Consider the following 16,483-nt stretch of genomic DNA (forward strand, 5'->3'; position numbering starts at 1 on the left):
AGAGGGAGGACTGTGTGTGCCTGCTATTTTACTTGAGTGTTTGATGATGTGTGACAGTTTGCATTTGTCTCTGACGGAGGGTGATGAGTGATCTGTAAACAACTGTTAAGATGTCTTTGCTCACAAACTCCTCAGTTTCCTCAGCAAGAAGAGACGTTGTTGTACCTTTTTGTAGTTGTGTTCAGTGTGGACAGAGAAGGACAGTGTTGTGTCCACCTCAATGCCCAGATACCTGAATGCCTCCACCTGCTCCACCTCCTGCTCTTTGATCTTCAGTGGCTGCAGTAGAGGGTGGGCGGAAACACCAGGTGTCACTCTCCTGCAGCAGCACAGCTCCTTGGTCTTAGAGATGTTAAGCTCTAAGAAGCTTTCCTCAATGAGAGTGAGTCCACCTGTTGTTGATATGCTGTTAGACTGTTAGAGTCCGTCAGGTGAGCCACCAAGGCCATGTCATCGGAGTATTTGAAAAGTGTCATATTGTCCATGTTGCAGGTTATCTTGTTTGTGTAGATGGAGAAAAGAATGGGTGATAAGACACAACCTTGTGGGACCCCTGTGTTTATTATAATGTTGGTGGATATTTTGCCATTGACTGTCGCATGCTGTGATCTGTCCTGTAAAGAGAGGTTTAATACTGATACTGATAGGTGGATATTATAAAGAACATTTGCCAGAAGATATATTAGATGGGCTGTAGTATAAGACTAACTTTGTATCATAGCGAACTCAAAAAGCTGCTGAAAAGTTGCAAAAAGCAGCCTTAATTGAAGGCAGTGCTTCTGAGTTGGAAACAGGGGTTGTTCTGTGAAGTTGAGAAATGCTCACCACAACAAAAGGAAGGTGAAGTTAGGGCTCAAATCGCAAACAAATGAGCAAGTTATGGTAATAATTCTGTTTGTAAGTAGTCAGTTGAATGAGACAGTAACGGGGATAACATTTGCATTAGTCATTATGAAGCATTCCAGAATGTGAACTTTGTGGCAAGCGTCTGAGAAGTGTATACAAGTACTTGTTGGTCATAGTGGCAGCTGCTTGCTACTCATTACAGAAAAAAAACTCACTTTTTTATTACAAGCACTAAATGCCAGTGAATTACTGTTGATTCCACAAAGAAACAGGAGTGAGTGAGATGTCCCATGATCTGTGCTGGGCTACACAGAATGTATACCAGAAGAAAAGTTTGGGAAAGAGATGGTTGGGAATGGTAGCAGTTCTCCCTGTTCTTTTCTTCACCCCAATTTTGTAATTTTCCAAATGTCCACTTAGCTTAGCCCACAGGCTCAGCCCTCATGTTTAGTTTTTATTGGCCATTTGATTCTTCACTTTGATCAAAGGGGAGATTTTTAAGATTGGGCCAGATTTTAGTTCTGGGGTGGGGAACCTCTGGCTTCCGGGCCACACGGCCCACAAGACTTTTTGGTACTGTCATGACTCTAGAGTCAGGTCCTTGTGTTATGCTCTGATTATGTTTTTTTTGTCTTATATTCGCTTGTCTTGGTATCATGTCTTTGTATCATGTCTTGTGTCATGTTTTGTTTTTCCACAAACTGCAGCTGTAAATGATTGAGCTGCAAAGCAATGATGAGCTCAAAGGCAGATACAACAATCTCCCTCTGCTTGCTTCTTTTCTAAACTAACTCTTTCAGAGTCAGCTCTGCTCAAGACTGACTGACCCAACCCTGGAAAACCAGCTAAGAGTAGCATCGCCATCACTCCCACCTGACATCAGATGTTTCGCTAAGGAGAAGTAGCCAGTGCATTAGGTCACACAGATATAATAATGATACTAATGAATAGTTCCGAAGCCGGTCCAGCGAACCCCCGGAAAGCTGCTTGACCGGATTCGGTCTCCCCATCCTCCCTGAAGCACTGTGCTGACCAGCTGTCCCCAGTGTTCACAGACATTTTTAACACCTCACTGGAGACCTGTCACGTGCCAGCCTGCTTCAAGACCTCAACCATCATCCCTGTCCCCAAGAAGCCAAGGACCACCGGACTTAACGACTTCAGACCCGTCGCCCTGACCTCTGTGGTCATGAAGTCCTTTGAGCGCCTTGTGCTCTCTCACCTCAAGGACATCACCGACCCTCTCCTGGACCCCCTGCAGTTTGCCTACAGAGCCAACAGGTCTGTAGACGATGCTGTCAACCTGGCCCTCCACTATATCCTCCAGCACCTGGACTCTACAGGAACCTACGCCAGGATCCTGTTTGTGGATTTCAGCTCTGCTTTCAACACCATCATCCCAGCTCTGCTACAGGAGAAGCTCTCCCAGCTGAACGTGCCTGACTCCACCTGCAGGTGGATTACTGACTTCCTGTCTGACAGGAAACAGCGTGTAAAGCTGGGAAAACACATCTCCGATGCACAGACTATCAGTACCGGATCCCCCCAGGGCTGTGTTCTTTCTCCTCTGCTCTTCTCCCTGTACACCAACAGCTGCACCTCCAGTCACCAGTCCGTCAAGCTCCTGAAGTTTGCGGACGACACCACCCTCATCGGACTCATCTCTGATGGTGACGAGTCCGCCTACAGGTGGGAGGTTGACCACCTGGTGACCTGGTGTAACCAGAACAGCCTAGAGCTCAATGCTCTAAAGACAGTGGAGATGGTTGTGGACTACAGGAAGAACTCAAGTGGGAGCTGAACATTAGCTCCCTCATCAAGAAAGCACAGCAGAGGATGTACTTCCTGCGGCAGCTGCAGAAATTCAGTCTGCCGAAGACAATGATGGTGCACTTCTACACAGCCATCATTGAGTCCATCCTCACCTCCTCCATCACCATCTGGTACGCTGCTGCCACCGCCAAGGACAAGGGCAGGCTGCAGCGTGTCATTCGGTCAGCAGAGAAGGTGATTGGCTGCAACCTCCCGTCTCTTCAGGACCTGTACACCTCCAGGACCCTGAGGCGTGCAGGAAAGATTGTTGCTAATCCCTCCCATCCCGGTCACAAACTCTTTGAGACACTCCCCTCTGGCAGGAGGCTGCGGTCCATCAGGACCAAAACCTCACGCCACAAGAACAGTTTCTTCCCGTCTGCTGTCAGCCTTATCAACAAGGCCTGAATCCCCCCTGACACTCCTCACACTCCACCTCTACCACTGACTCTACTGTCACACTGACAGTACCATAACTTTATGCGTTACATTAACGCTCATCTTGAACATCCTGTTCATTTGCACATTTTCATTTGCACATCATTCTTGTAATTGTTCACTGCCAGCCGGTCTGCTCCTTTTATCCTTTTACCCAAAAAACAGATTGTGTATATATATTTATATTGTATAGTTATATTTTCTAATTTTTAAAATAGTTTATATTGTTAATTTGTTATATTTTCTATTCTTTAAATAGTTTATATTGTTAATTTGTTATATTTTCACTTAATAGTTATTTGATGCATGCACCAATATCACCACAACAAATTCCTCGTATGTGTAACATCGTACTTGGCAATAAAGAGAGAGAGAGAGAGAGAGAGAGAGAGAGAGAGAGAGAGAGAGAGAGAGAGAGAGAGAGAGAGAGAGAGAGAGAGAGAGAGAGAGAGAGAGAGAGAGAGAGAGAGAGAGAGAGAGAGAGAGAGAGAGAGAGAGAGAGAGAGAGAGAGAGAGAGAGAGAGAGAGAGAGAGAGAGAGAGAGAGAGAGAGAGAGAGAATAGTGTGTGTGTAGCATGTTGTGTGTCCTGAAGCTGTCTTTGACAGTTTCTTGTAGAGAGGAGCAGAATATTGCTGTTCAAGACTTTTGACATCATGCAACTGCATCATAAAGCCTACATGAACTGCATGGTGTTCAGGGATGAATAGTCTCTATCCTTATTGTACTAGTTTTTCAGCTATAGTTACATTCATTGTTGGTAATGTAGCAGGCTAGTTTTGAATGACAGTGTCCCTGCTATCGCATGTTGGTAAAATAAAACATTTACATAATAAAATCAACTACAGGCTTCCCAAATGCTGTAGTAAATTAAGCATGATTTGAGCATATGACAGCATGTGGCCCCACTTTTAAGTCTCTCTCTTTTTTTCAAACCCTTATTGCAGATGGATAGACTTAAATCTATGTATAAAAACACTCAGTTAGTTAAGTTAGTTAGTTGTCCCCCATTATTTTTGGAGGTACCTTGAAATTCTGACCAAATTTGACACATTACAGCTTTTCAAGCAATATCCGTCAATAATATTTAATCCATTATATGTTAATAGGCTTATTAATACAATATATTAACCTTATGATATTCTTAAACCCTGTATTGTATCCCATCTCTGTCTCAGGCTGTCCACCACTCAGAATGTTAACAGCTCATATTGTGTTGGCTCTCCTAAAAAGTACCAGCTCTGCCCTAACCAGGTATGATACTGCATTGATATTGACACTATACTGATTAATTATCCACTGAATCCTTAACCCTTAGAGCACTGAGGTTTACAGGAGGAAACTAGCAACACTTAAAACACTCTTTTAGCTGTAAGTGTCCTTTTCTATGTGTGTATGTTGTGTTTTTCAGCCCTGTCCCAGCCCCAGTGTCAGCTTCAAACAGCATCAGTGTTCCCAGTTCAATTCTAAATCTTTTGGAACAAGATACTACCAGTGGATACCTCTATACCCAGGTATAATATCCATCCAACAGTCAGGCTTTTTTCTATCTATCTGTCCCTTTTATTGATTCAGTAATCAATAACACAGAAAACTGAAATGCAGTGGTATAGACTCTTCCTACCTCTTCAGCTGATTATACTGGACATTAAGGAGGAACTTCAGAGATCAGCATGTTATCTGATCTCAGGCAATTCAAAAAGATAACCACATGTAACTCACTGAAGCTTTCATTACACAGAAATCATATTTTGCATTGTCAATAAAGTATGTTTTAATTATTAATATGTTATGTCCCATGTAGCTGATTACATCAGCATCTCCAATAAACCATGTGACCTGCAGTGTACAACCATCAGTGGTGAGCGGCAGCTGCTAGTGCCTGCCCATGATGGTACCTTCTGCCGCGATACCAAATACCTTGGAGTCTGCATAGAGGGAAAATGTCAGGTAACCCAACAAGAAACACTTGTGATGTCATTATTTTTGTTGTAAGAATTACTGGTACTGTATGTGTTTTAATGTATTAAATACCACCCAACATATATTTGGCTGGATGAACAGCCTATTTCTCTTCAGAGTTTTACCTTCTATTCTCCTCTAGCCTGTAGGATGTGATGGAGAGCTGTACAGCAGTAAGACAGTAGACAAATGTGGAGTATGTGGTGGCAATGGGACTTCATGCCAGCGCATCGCTGGATCATACAGGAAGGCACTCACACAGTTAGGTAACACACACACACACACACACACACACACACACACACACACACACACACACACACACATACGTAGACAGATGTGCCTATGAGTAGACAATATATAACATTCAGACTGAAGTCAAGTTACCTGGTTTTGAATTAAGGTACATACAGCTTCAAACTTCACACAGCTATACTTTGTGTTCATCTGGGCCTTCAGCAGCCTGCTCCCCTATCTGTGCCGGATCTCCAGTGATTGCAAAAAAAACAAAAAACAAAAAAAAAATGGGTTTGCCCAGAGATCTAATATACAGTTCTTTGGTTCTAACAGAGGCACAAATTTCACTCAGTCACACTAACGAAAGGTTTACTAGCCAATCAGAAATACGGTGGCCAGATTGATTCAGAGAGCAGTCGCTACAAGTGCTGTTGAATCTGGGTTTTCCATGTTGGCAATGCACACCGTGGTGTCAGGATAGACCGCAAATTCATGAAGCCAGGGGACACTAAATATGCCGACAAAGGCGTTAAGAGCAAATGGTGCTGGGCTTGGAAAGAGGTGGTTAAAAATATGGAATTATCAGTGCATAGCAATATATTTTTTCCCAATTGAATATCGACTCAGAAGATCCTCTGAATAGATTCAGGCAAGCAGCAGCCCCCGACCACCCGCTGTCACATGCCGGACAACTCTCGGTCCCTGCCTCCAGCAGCTGGAAGCGCCTTGCTTGAGGGTCGGAGGGTGATGCTCTGCGGAAACACCGTCGGAGTTGCAGAGACGGGTAGCCGATGTCTGATGCATCGGTCTTTCGAAGACTGTAAACTCCCAGGGCAGCCGGTCTCACCCTGGCCGCTGCAACATGCACCTGCGGGTAGCACTCTTCTCTGGGGAGAGAGGGGGGTACAGTGTCAACATTTTACCCCCTCGTGTCTAGCTGGAGGTCGGAGGTACCGCGGCCATGTCTATGTTTATGTCAGACAAAAATGTACCATTCAGTCCCAGAAACAATGGCACTTTCTCAGCTTAAATATGGTTGCACTATTTTATAACTAAAATTATTGTGTGCCTTTGCTTACATTTCAGTTCGAACTAGAACTTCCAAGACGAAAGATTTATAATTTAAGATTTCTTTTTTGAATTTAAAAGTCATCAGCAGGTACTTGAATGAATTATTTGTTTATTACTACTTATTACTGAATAAATATCCAAGCATTTGAATCAATATTGAACAGAAACAATATTGAATTGATTTGCGACCTAAAGAATCAAAATCAAATCAAATCGTGAGGTTCTTAACAATACCCAGCCCTAACAGAAGAGGTGGAAAGCCCTTTGGGAGCTGGTGCTTCTGTTATATTGGCTCACATTGGGTTTGTTTATCTCATGTCTGAATGTCATGATGTTATTTCCACAAAATGCACCAGAATCATTAAAGGGGCTATTTTTCAAAAATTTCTCCCAGGGGAACATACCCCCAGACCCCCCTTGACAATACCGTACCTCTGGCATTATTCCTTATCAAGAACAAGAAAACCCGTAGCTTTGCCCATAGATGTGCTCTGAGATTCACTGTAGGTGATAGCCTTGTAGGTACAGGAGCAGCCCCCCCCCCAATGTTCAGGCTCAGGATTTTTTTTTCCAATCACCCCTGGTTTCTGTGTGTGTGTGTGTGTGTGTGTGTGTGTGTGTGTGTGTGTGTGTGAGAGACTGTGTGTATGTGTCTCATCATTACTTGTGTCTAATTTTCTCACGTCTATGTGCTGCTCAATGCTCTGGCCTTCCTCCATTGTCTCCTCTTGCTGTGTCAAGGGGAATCCTGGAGAATGAACACCTTTAGGTGGTGCATGTGGCCAGGATTCTTCTGGATCTCGTCTTTCTTGCCGATTAAGCTCAGGATTCCCATCGCTTTCCCTTTGTAGCACTGGTCTTCTCTCAGTACTGTTGCACCCTCATTGATAGTTTGATGTGGACTCAGTCTCCTTCTCCTCTTACTTTTGTTTTTAGACTGTGATCTCTGTCCAGGACTCTGGTCCACCAAACTCCAGTCTTTGTGTCAGGTGGTTCCTCTGCAACCTCCTTCATTTCATTCGGTTGACATGGCCTGTGTACAAAAACTTCTGGATCTCAATGACAGTCTGCCTCCCTGTTTGTCTGGGCACGGGGTTGGGAACATCATCCCCTCTTTGACCTTTACTCCACACCCAGTAGTCAAGGTCGAAGGTGCTAGTGGAGAAGAGGCTTTCTTGGAGAAGTAGGGTTAATTTGTGGCTGTTTAGGAGATAGAAAGAGGGCTGAAAAGTCAGGGTGTATTGGTTCCCCCCCGCTTCTTTCTCAGGGCTCGTCCACACATACGAAAACAATCTGTTTTTCCTCAGTCTTCCTCTGCATCGTTTCAAGAATATTTGCGTCCATACGGATCCACTGAAAATGACTGTAAATGCTGTAGTTCACATTCCAGGCCTATAGGTGGCGCTTGAAATTCACCAAAAATGGAGAAGAGGAGATGGAGCATGTGCATGAAGCTTGCATGCTGTAAACAAACAGACAGTAGATGGAGAAACCGAACACAGCATGAAGAGGATGAAAGTGGCTAGTTCAAGGAAACCAGAATCGTTTGTGTGGACTGTTAATGAGATCAAACTGCTGCTGCGACTCACACTCAACTGCAAGTCGGGTAAGTTGCAAGAAAGGCACGAACACAAGCATGTAGTCCGTTGTTGTTGTTGTTATGAGACATCATGGGGTTCAGAGGTTGGAGGCAAGAGGTCAAGGTGATGGTGTCATCGTTTCGGAAAGTATGCAGATTTGCTGTCTACACAAAAACACAAGGGCAGCGTTTTTCAGATTTTTCCACCCTGAGACCTGGTTTCAAAAAAGTGCATTTTCAGGCACTGTGTTTACAGGATCCATGTGGACGATTGGCCAAAACGATGCAAAACATGTGTGTTTACACTAAAGAGCGTTTCCATATGGACAGGTTGTAGGTGTGGAGACAGCAGGGAGGAGGTCCATTTCTTAATGCTAGCCCTACATTCTTTTCTCTCCGAATCTCTGAATGGAATGTTTGTAACATGCTTTGGTCAAAAAAAGCTGAAGGACTGAGCACAGCAGGGTTCTTGAAACACCAGTTTCTGCTCTAGGTGGCCGGTTTGAGTGCCTTTCCCTTTAAATGCTAATGAGCTACTCTGTGCACCGCCCAAAGATAACTCAATTGCGCTGCCCACCTCTTCCTGCATTGTGGAACATGTGAGGATGGCATCCTGTGACCATGGCAATGGCTGAGTTTGTGGGAGTAATGGCTGCCGTACATGTTTGACCCGGAGTCTGATCCAGAACAACAAGAGGCGCCAGAAGAAAGTCAGCTGCCGAGAATGAACATGGATGTTTCTCAATGGTTAGTAGTTAACTTTGTTACCTCGACATTACTTTTGTGTTACTGCATAGAATAACGAAAGTTTTACGGGCTTACTAGCCGTCTCCCCTGTGTTGTTACAGGTAACACACCCCTTCTCCTGCCTCGAGTGTTTACATCATAAAGCTTAGCCAAACCTCGGCTGGCGTTTACTGGTGTTCAGTTGCAGTAACGCGGATGCAACTTAGCAATTGCCGTTTTTAGAGAAAGCGTAACCTCATATTATTTATTTACCTTTATGTAGCCAGGTAAGTCATGTGAGAACCCGTTCTTATTTGCAATGACGACCTGTAATTAGCTACTGCCAGCAATTTTCAACAACTGTAGTTTTCAGTAAGCCACAGTTGCCTCCCATCACCTCTCTACCAGCAGTATTGTTTTTTTAACCTGTTACAATGGAACATAAACTTTGAATAAATATTACAAAAGAAACAATGCAACGTGATTCATTAGCTATCATAGTTTCCAGTGAACAATAAAAATTCTGCTTAAAAACAGGTGTTCCTGTGGCAATTGTGAACAAATGCCTACAGAACCCGAGAATATTTGCTGTATGGAAATACCACAATTAAGTGTGAACACTGGGCAATCAAGATTGTCATTTTGCAGTCTCTCTTTTCTCTAATCTATTGTCACTTACTTACCTTTCATAATTTCTAGGTTACACGAAGACTACAGCAGTTTCCTGAGCCACCATCATGCATGGTGGACTGTCCTGGCCCAGAACCTGTCTGCCTGAATGTATTTGCACTGCAGAATGCACTGAACATTTATCAGGAAGACTATGGACCTTACGTCTGAGGAGAATAATGCAGTATGCTTTTAGTCACATAAATACTATTAATTTATCGCAAAAGTGTTATGATGAAAAGTAACTGCTTCCTCTATCTTACATTGCTTATAGTTTACTATCTTTTACTTGTTAACATGAAAATTCCATATCAAACAATGAAAACACAGAACAGTTGGTAAAGATGTTTTATTGTAAGAAACATTTGTGAACATGTGTTGACATATATGAAATAATAACAAAGAAAATAAATATCTGAAGTGAAACAGTTGAACTTCATATATTAGCTTCAATATCAATAGGAAAACTAGAAAAAATTGTATTTCCTGCGAAAATACAGTGTGAATGCTGAAGGCCGAAGGGAAATCTGCTGAATGTAGTGCTGAAAAGATGAAGAAGCTGAAAAGCTGGAAAAGTTGAAAAGTTAAAGGCAGAAAGAGCTTAAAAAGTTGAACCAATTGATAGCTGAACAGTTTCTGTAGCGGAACATGAAGCAGAATGTATAAAAAAGCTGCAAAGGCACAAAGATGAATATTTTTAACAGATGTAAAGGCAGAAAAGCTGAGGACGGCGGAAAGAGCAGAATGGTTGAAGGAGTTGAAAAGGCGGAAAGATGAATATCAGTGTCAAGCCTTTTAATGTTTTTGTGCAGATTCCCCGTTTGAAAGGGACCTGATTAGTCTACCCCGAGATGATGAACTGGATTTCACTCAATAACCACAAACTTCTTTTCCATTTTTCCTCCTTTTATTTTGGCAGTTCCATTTTCATTTCTTCAGCCACTTCTTTAAAAGGTATTTGGATTGTGTGGATTTTAGCAGTTTGGTATCTTAGCAGTTTGGTATTTTAGCAGTTTGGTATTTTAGCAGGTGAAAAACCTTCAAACCACAAAAGAAGAAAATATACAAATTACTGTGATTGAATATAATAAATAGAAAATTACACATCTGTACATTCCATGAAAATAAATAATATACACCACTGTTACTTTTTTTCTTTAGCTTAATATCATGTGGATCTTTAACTGCTTTTTAACACATTTTATCATATTTATTAAGCCATTTTTAACCCAGTTTTTATATATTTTTCTATAGTATTTATCGTATTTTAACCATTTTTATAGTACACACATTATACAAACATTTTCTCATAACTATTTTACAATGTGTCTAGAGTGCAATTATTTAAACATTTTACCACAATTATTTTCCCAGTACTAAAGTGAAATTATTCAAACCAGCACCATACATAATGTTAAACGCATTAGAAATAAGTTCACATTATCTTCACCATGATTTATACCACACACAAGCAGGACACACTTCACCTGAATAACAAACACTACCGTCACCCATTAAAGGGTTAAATAGAGTCTCTCACTGCCGACCGTGCGGCTAAAGCTAAGCTAACGTTATCTGCATTAGCGGCAGATTACGTCTCTTTCCATTCATCCAGAGCTCAGTTCCTTACCGGCTGCCAATCGGGTGCTGTAGACCATCAGTCCTGCATGCCTTAAGTGGCAATTCGTGGCACAGTCTCGACTTACTACTGCTCAAGTTTGTGACAGCAAGCCATCTTCTGTTGCTTCCCGCTTCCAGTGCTGTGTGCCCTCTTAAAAGCCCCGGGTGGGACTCGGCAGGCACATCGGTTCCGCCCATTTTCAGTCCCGTGCGCTTTTACAATTTCTCGTGATATTTTTCTCATTCCAGTTTTCCGGTTTGACTTGACACCTCCCACTTGACCTTCCAATGGAAACACTTGGAAGATCGCCACTTTGAAGTCAAACTTTGACCTTTAGGTTTGAACTTTGTCTCCGGATGCACCGCTGTCCATTTGGTCTTCTACTGGAAGTAAGACAACCAGCCGCCTAACATCCCTGTGAACAATTGTGGCTTGGATCCTCTCCTTAACCTGAGTGGAATTCTTCACCTTTCCTTTCAAAACTTTTGTCATAGGAATGGAGTAGCTTGGAAAGATCCGTACATTAACGTCTCTCACGATGCCTTTGTGGTCGGGGTTGGTACTGACCACTCTGCCCAGCTTGAATTGCCCTCTCAGTGCATTTTGATCACTTAGCCACACAATGTCTCCAACAGTGACATTTCGCTGAGTGGTGTGCCACTTGCTCCTTATAAACAAGTTAGGACCAGCAAGTTGGCTCCAGTTCTTCCAAAACTTGTTAACTTCTGTCTACATTGCTCTAAGTCTTTTATAAGGGTAGCTGGAAAAATCAAAAGATTTAATGTCTCCGCACTGAGATGCTCGGCCAAGCAGAAGGGTATTTGGAGTAATGTACTGAATACAGTCTTCTCGGCTTTGTATCCTCGATTGGACATTCATTTGACAGGTTGGCTGCTATGTAAAGAGCTGTTTGAAACTCACTATAACTGAGTGGTGATTCTTTTCCAAGACTTTGGAGTGCTTTCTTTACAACACGCACTGCAGCTTCTGCAGCACCATTCCTGTGTGGAGAATCAGCAGGATGGATTTTCCATGTCCACTCCGTTCCGTTTTTTGCTGCGTTCTCCTCAAGGGCTGTTCGGTCCAGGTTGTCCAAAAATGCATATAGTTCTGCCAAAACTGGTTTTGCGCCAATGAAATTGGTACCTGGATCCGACCAGATCTTCCTGGGGTGCCCACGGATTGCAGTGAACTTTTGATAAGCCATCAGAAACCCTTCACTGGATAAGCTGTTGACCAACTCTGTATGGATAGCTCTGCTGGCCATACAACAGAAGACAACTCCCCAGACTTTGAGTTTTACCCTCTTTTTGACGTCATCACCTACATGGTAGGGTCCAAAGAGGTCTACTGTTGTAAATTCGAAGGGAGCAGCAGGTTCAGTTCTTTCAGGCGGCAGATCACTCATTATTTGTTGACATTTCTTTGCTTTTGCCTTCTTGCAAATCACGCAGTGATCAACAACTCTTTGAGCAATTCGCCTTCCTTTTATGACCCAAGCCTTCCTTCTCATTTTAAGCAAGGTCCCAGCCACTCCATCATGACCCTCCTTGTGAGCCTCCCGAGCTAGCAGCATAGACACCCAGGCATCGGCGGGCAGGATGGGAACAGCAAGTTTATCCTCCTCAAAGCTCTGTACTCTGCCACCACAGACCATCAGCCCTGAATCCTGGTCTTTATAGGCCACCAGTCGGTCTGTTGTGGTGCTTGGGAAGGTTGTGCCCATTTGCGCAGCACAAAAAATATCTCTCAGAGCATTTTCTCGTTCTCTCACTGTAATGACTCCTGTCAAAGAGATCGCCTCCCACTTTGGATTGCTTAGGGCTTTATTCTTTCCAAGAAACCTCTTTGCTGCTCTCCAAATCCATGCGACTGTCTTGATCAGTCGAGTTAGAACACTGAACCACTTGACATCAACAAGGTTCAGAATAGCTGACCCTGCAGGTGGTCTCCTTGGATTCGTTGGTTCTGGTTCTTGTTCCACTGTTTTGGCTTTTGTTAATGCTGCAGCGAAAGCTTTCTTCTGTAACTTGTTGATGTTCTCTCTGGCGGTGGCAGCCAATTCTTTCGCCGATTTTATTGGCCACTCACTCACAGGCAATACCAGGAACTTCGGTCCATTTTGCCACTCCGAGTCCTGACTCAGGTATTGAGGGCTGGCACCTCTGGTGATCATATCAGCGATATTGTGAGAACCAGGAATCCACCACCAGTCCTGAATGCTTGTGCTGGTTTGGATCTCTCCAATCCGATTGGCGAAGAACGTCTGAAAGCCGTAGCTTTCTCGCTGAATTGCTCCAAGGATGATTTGGCTATCCACAAAATGATACCACTTTTCCACTTGAATTTGACTGTGCAATTCGAAGTACTTCCTTAAGCGTGAGGCGAACACTGCTCCACACATCTCTGCTTTAACAGCATCTCCTCTGTGTCCAAGGGAGTTAACTTGGCCTTGGATTCCAGAAGTCTGACAATTTGGCCGTGGTCCGTAACCCATCTCAGATACAGGTAGGTGTGCTCGCTTCCATCAGAAAAGGTGATTGCCAAGGGTTTAGGTTTAGTTGTGGGACAAGAGGGAGTCAGAGCCCTGACAAACTTGACTTTCCCAAGCTGTGCATACTCTTCAAAGAGCCATCTGAGAGTGCCATGTCCCATGTGTCTCTGACTAAACTGCTTCCCTCTTTTGCCTCTTGGAAAGCTCTGCGTACCAGAATCGCTCCCTTCTGCTTAATTGGAGTCACTATGCCGATGGGGTCATATAGCCCTGCTACTTGGCTGAGAAGCTCTCTTCTTGTTAGAGGATCTGGTGTCTGGGTTTTGATTTGCTCTGGGAGAAGGTCCTGACCTAGCCGCATTTTCCCCTTTCTTTTGGAGAAATTGATTCCCACCATAACATGGAGCATGTCTTCCTCAACAATGTAGCCCAGTCCAAGTGCCTTGTTGTCATCATCATGCATTTGGTTTGGTAGGTCACTTTGGTAGTCACCTCCTGCTTTGGTAGACTTAGTTCTAGCATGTCTTGCTTCAGTCCGACTCTCCTTTCTACTCGGCTCTTCGTCCCTCAGTTGCTCGAGCTGTTCGTATATGCTTTCCTGCTCTTTGAGAAATGACAACAGACTGTCAAACCGTTTCTCTAGTGCCACAGGATTCTTCTTGTCAGCTACATAAACCAGCCATTCTTTTTTGAGGGTTTCTGGAAGCTTGGTTTCAATCGATTTTGTCATCAGTGGATTTTTAATAGCGCCTGTGTCTCCAAGATCACTCAAGTCCTGAAGTGCCTTTTCCACAGCTTGAATTAACTCCACTATGTTACGTGGCTGGTATGCTTTGACAGGTGGGATTCTCTGAAGCTCCTCCACTATTTCGATAGCGATAGTTGTTCGATTTCCAAATCGGTTCTCTAGAACCTGGAAGATATCCTCTGCAGTGTTATAACTTGTGAGACGGAGGTCTCGTCTAATTTTATCCTCCAAACTGTCCAGCAATTGAGCCTTCTTCACCTCACTTGACCCAGTGGGCTCACCTTGCTTCTGCAGTGCTTCCCAATCCTTCTTCCATCTGTGAAAGTCGCGCTTGTTTCCTGTAAACTTAGGAAGGGCTGTAGGTTTCAGTCTGATGGCTGGCGAAGGATAACTGAAAGCATTCCCTGTCAGTATTAATCCTTCAGTGTCCTTCTTTATTCTTGCCTGTATGAAGTTGGCCTTCCTGGCAACCAGCTTGGGGACGAGAAGCTCAAGTGTTTTTAGACGTTCTTGGAAGCTCTCCTGCTCATCCAGAGGAACCCAACGTTTCCAACGACTGTACGTTTCCTTTGCAGTCTCCATCAACTTTTGCAGGTGGTTGAGCATGAATTCATATGCCTCTTGATTGCTATTCGACGGGGAAGTGTCAGCAGCAAGTTCACATGTTCCATCTGCTGTCTGCAGTGAGGTGGATAACTCAGCCTTTCCAAATTTTCCCCATAGAGTATCCTGAATGAGCCCTTTGACCTCTTTTAGTTTCTGCTCGCACTCCTTTGCAGTCTTTGCCAGGTCGGCTTTTTGCTGTTCAGTTAACACAGCTTCCTCATCTGTGTCCAGCTCTGCCTCCAGCTCTGCAATGAGCCCAGCCTCCACATCGTCATTTGCTTCCATGACTCTTTCGGCCTCCTGCATGAGTTTGTTGAAATTGTTCCTGAGCTCCTCCTCAAGCATTTCCTTATGGTTCCGAATGATGCTGTTGACAAGGTGAGAAAATGCTCGCTTAGCTGTTGTCCTCTCCACCTTGAGCTGCTCAGCTGAATTCCCAATAACTTCATCAGCCATGATTTATTCTTACTTTTCTTCTCCAGGTTTCCAGATCTCCTGGTCCCAGTGGTTTTTCACTGTCAAGCCTTTTAATGTTTTTGTGCAGATTCCCCGCTTGAAAGGGACCTGATTAGTCTACCCCGAGATGATGAACTGGATTTCACTCAATAACCACAAACTTCTTTTCCATTTTTCCTCCTTTTATTTTGGCAGTTCCATTTTCATTTCTTCAGCCACTTTTTTAAAAGCTATTTAGATTGTGTGGATTTTAGCAGTTTGGTATCTTAGCAGTTTGGTATTTTAGCAGTTTGGTATTTTAGCAGGTGAAAAACCTTCAAACCACAAAAGAAGAAAATATACAAATTACTGTGATTGAATATAATAAATAGAAAATTACACATCTGTACATTCCATGAAAATAAATAATATACACCACTGTTACTTTTTTTCTTTAGCTTAATATCATGTGGATCTTTAACTGCTTTTTAACACATTTTATCATATTTATTAAGCCATTTTTAACCCAGTTTTTATATATTTTTCTATAGTATTTATCGTATTTTAACCATTTTTATAGTACACACATTATACAAACATTTTCTCATAACTATTTTACAATGTGTCTAGAGTGCAATTATTTAAACATTTTACCACAATTATTTTCCAGCTGCTCTCCAATCAAGTGATTGTGTCACTCACTCTAGCTGACGCAATACACACGCATTCTACAGATACACAAAATGTCCCCATAAGAATGAATGGGAAAATGCCTCCCAAACTCCTGCGATTTTACAAAAAACCGTAACTGTTAGGGCCAAAATATCTATATGGTGAGTGAGGGGAGACATAGCCGAACTCGGTGATCTTGTTTTTATTTCTGGAAAGTGAGAAATGAGGGCACAAATGCGAGAGACAAATCAGGTACCGTCTGCTGTCTTCCAGAAATTTAGGCTCAAAATTAACATTGCGGCTTATGGGGCGGCTTAGTGACTTCTTGTCACTCCAGGGCTTCCACATCCAAAACTGTAAGTCGTACATCTGAAATGAGACCATCATCTGAAAGCCAACAAGATTTCCTACATTTCTATGTATACATTGTCCATGTTGAGTGAAAGGTTTTGGATCTAAATCAAGCTGAAGAGAATTTTTTTTCTCACTTTTGGAGCCGCTCTACACTCTGGGGTGCAGCAGTTGATGATGTCACGCACTCTAGCTCATGCAATACACACCCATTATAA

The 16,483-nt window shown here is 43.1% G+C and overlaps 1 protein-coding gene across 6 annotated transcripts in view; it reads left to right on the forward strand.

Moving 5' to 3' along the window:
* si:ch211-267e7.3 (ADAMTS-like protein 2) overlaps positions 1-16,483 on the forward strand; it is a 111,066-nt gene that overhangs the window by 7,436 nt on the left and 87,147 nt on the right. For 4 of the 6 annotated variants that reach the window (XR_005072272.1, XM_037085121.1, XM_037085122.1 and 1 more), the window contains exons 3-6: positions 4,273-4,348; positions 4,506-4,608; positions 4,899-5,044; positions 5,199-5,322. Coding sequence is in view for 5 of the 6 variants with exons in the window: in XM_037085121.1 (XP_036941016.1) it covers positions 4,273-4,348; positions 4,506-4,608; positions 4,899-5,044; positions 5,199-5,322 (449 nt within the window). In the remaining variant the exon portion in view is untranslated. Of the gene's footprint in view, positions 1-4,272; positions 4,349-4,505; positions 4,609-4,898; positions 5,045-5,198; positions 5,323-16,483 lie in introns of those variants that run through there. The other 2 variants (XM_037085125.1, XM_037085126.1) reach the window with 2 other exon arrangements.

This window comes from Acanthopagrus latus, chromosome 21 (genome assembly GCF_904848185.1).
Source record: "Acanthopagrus latus isolate v.2019 chromosome 21, fAcaLat1.1, whole genome shotgun sequence".
Classification (NCBI taxonomy): domain Eukaryota; kingdom Metazoa; phylum Chordata; class Actinopteri; order Spariformes; family Sparidae; genus Acanthopagrus; species Acanthopagrus latus.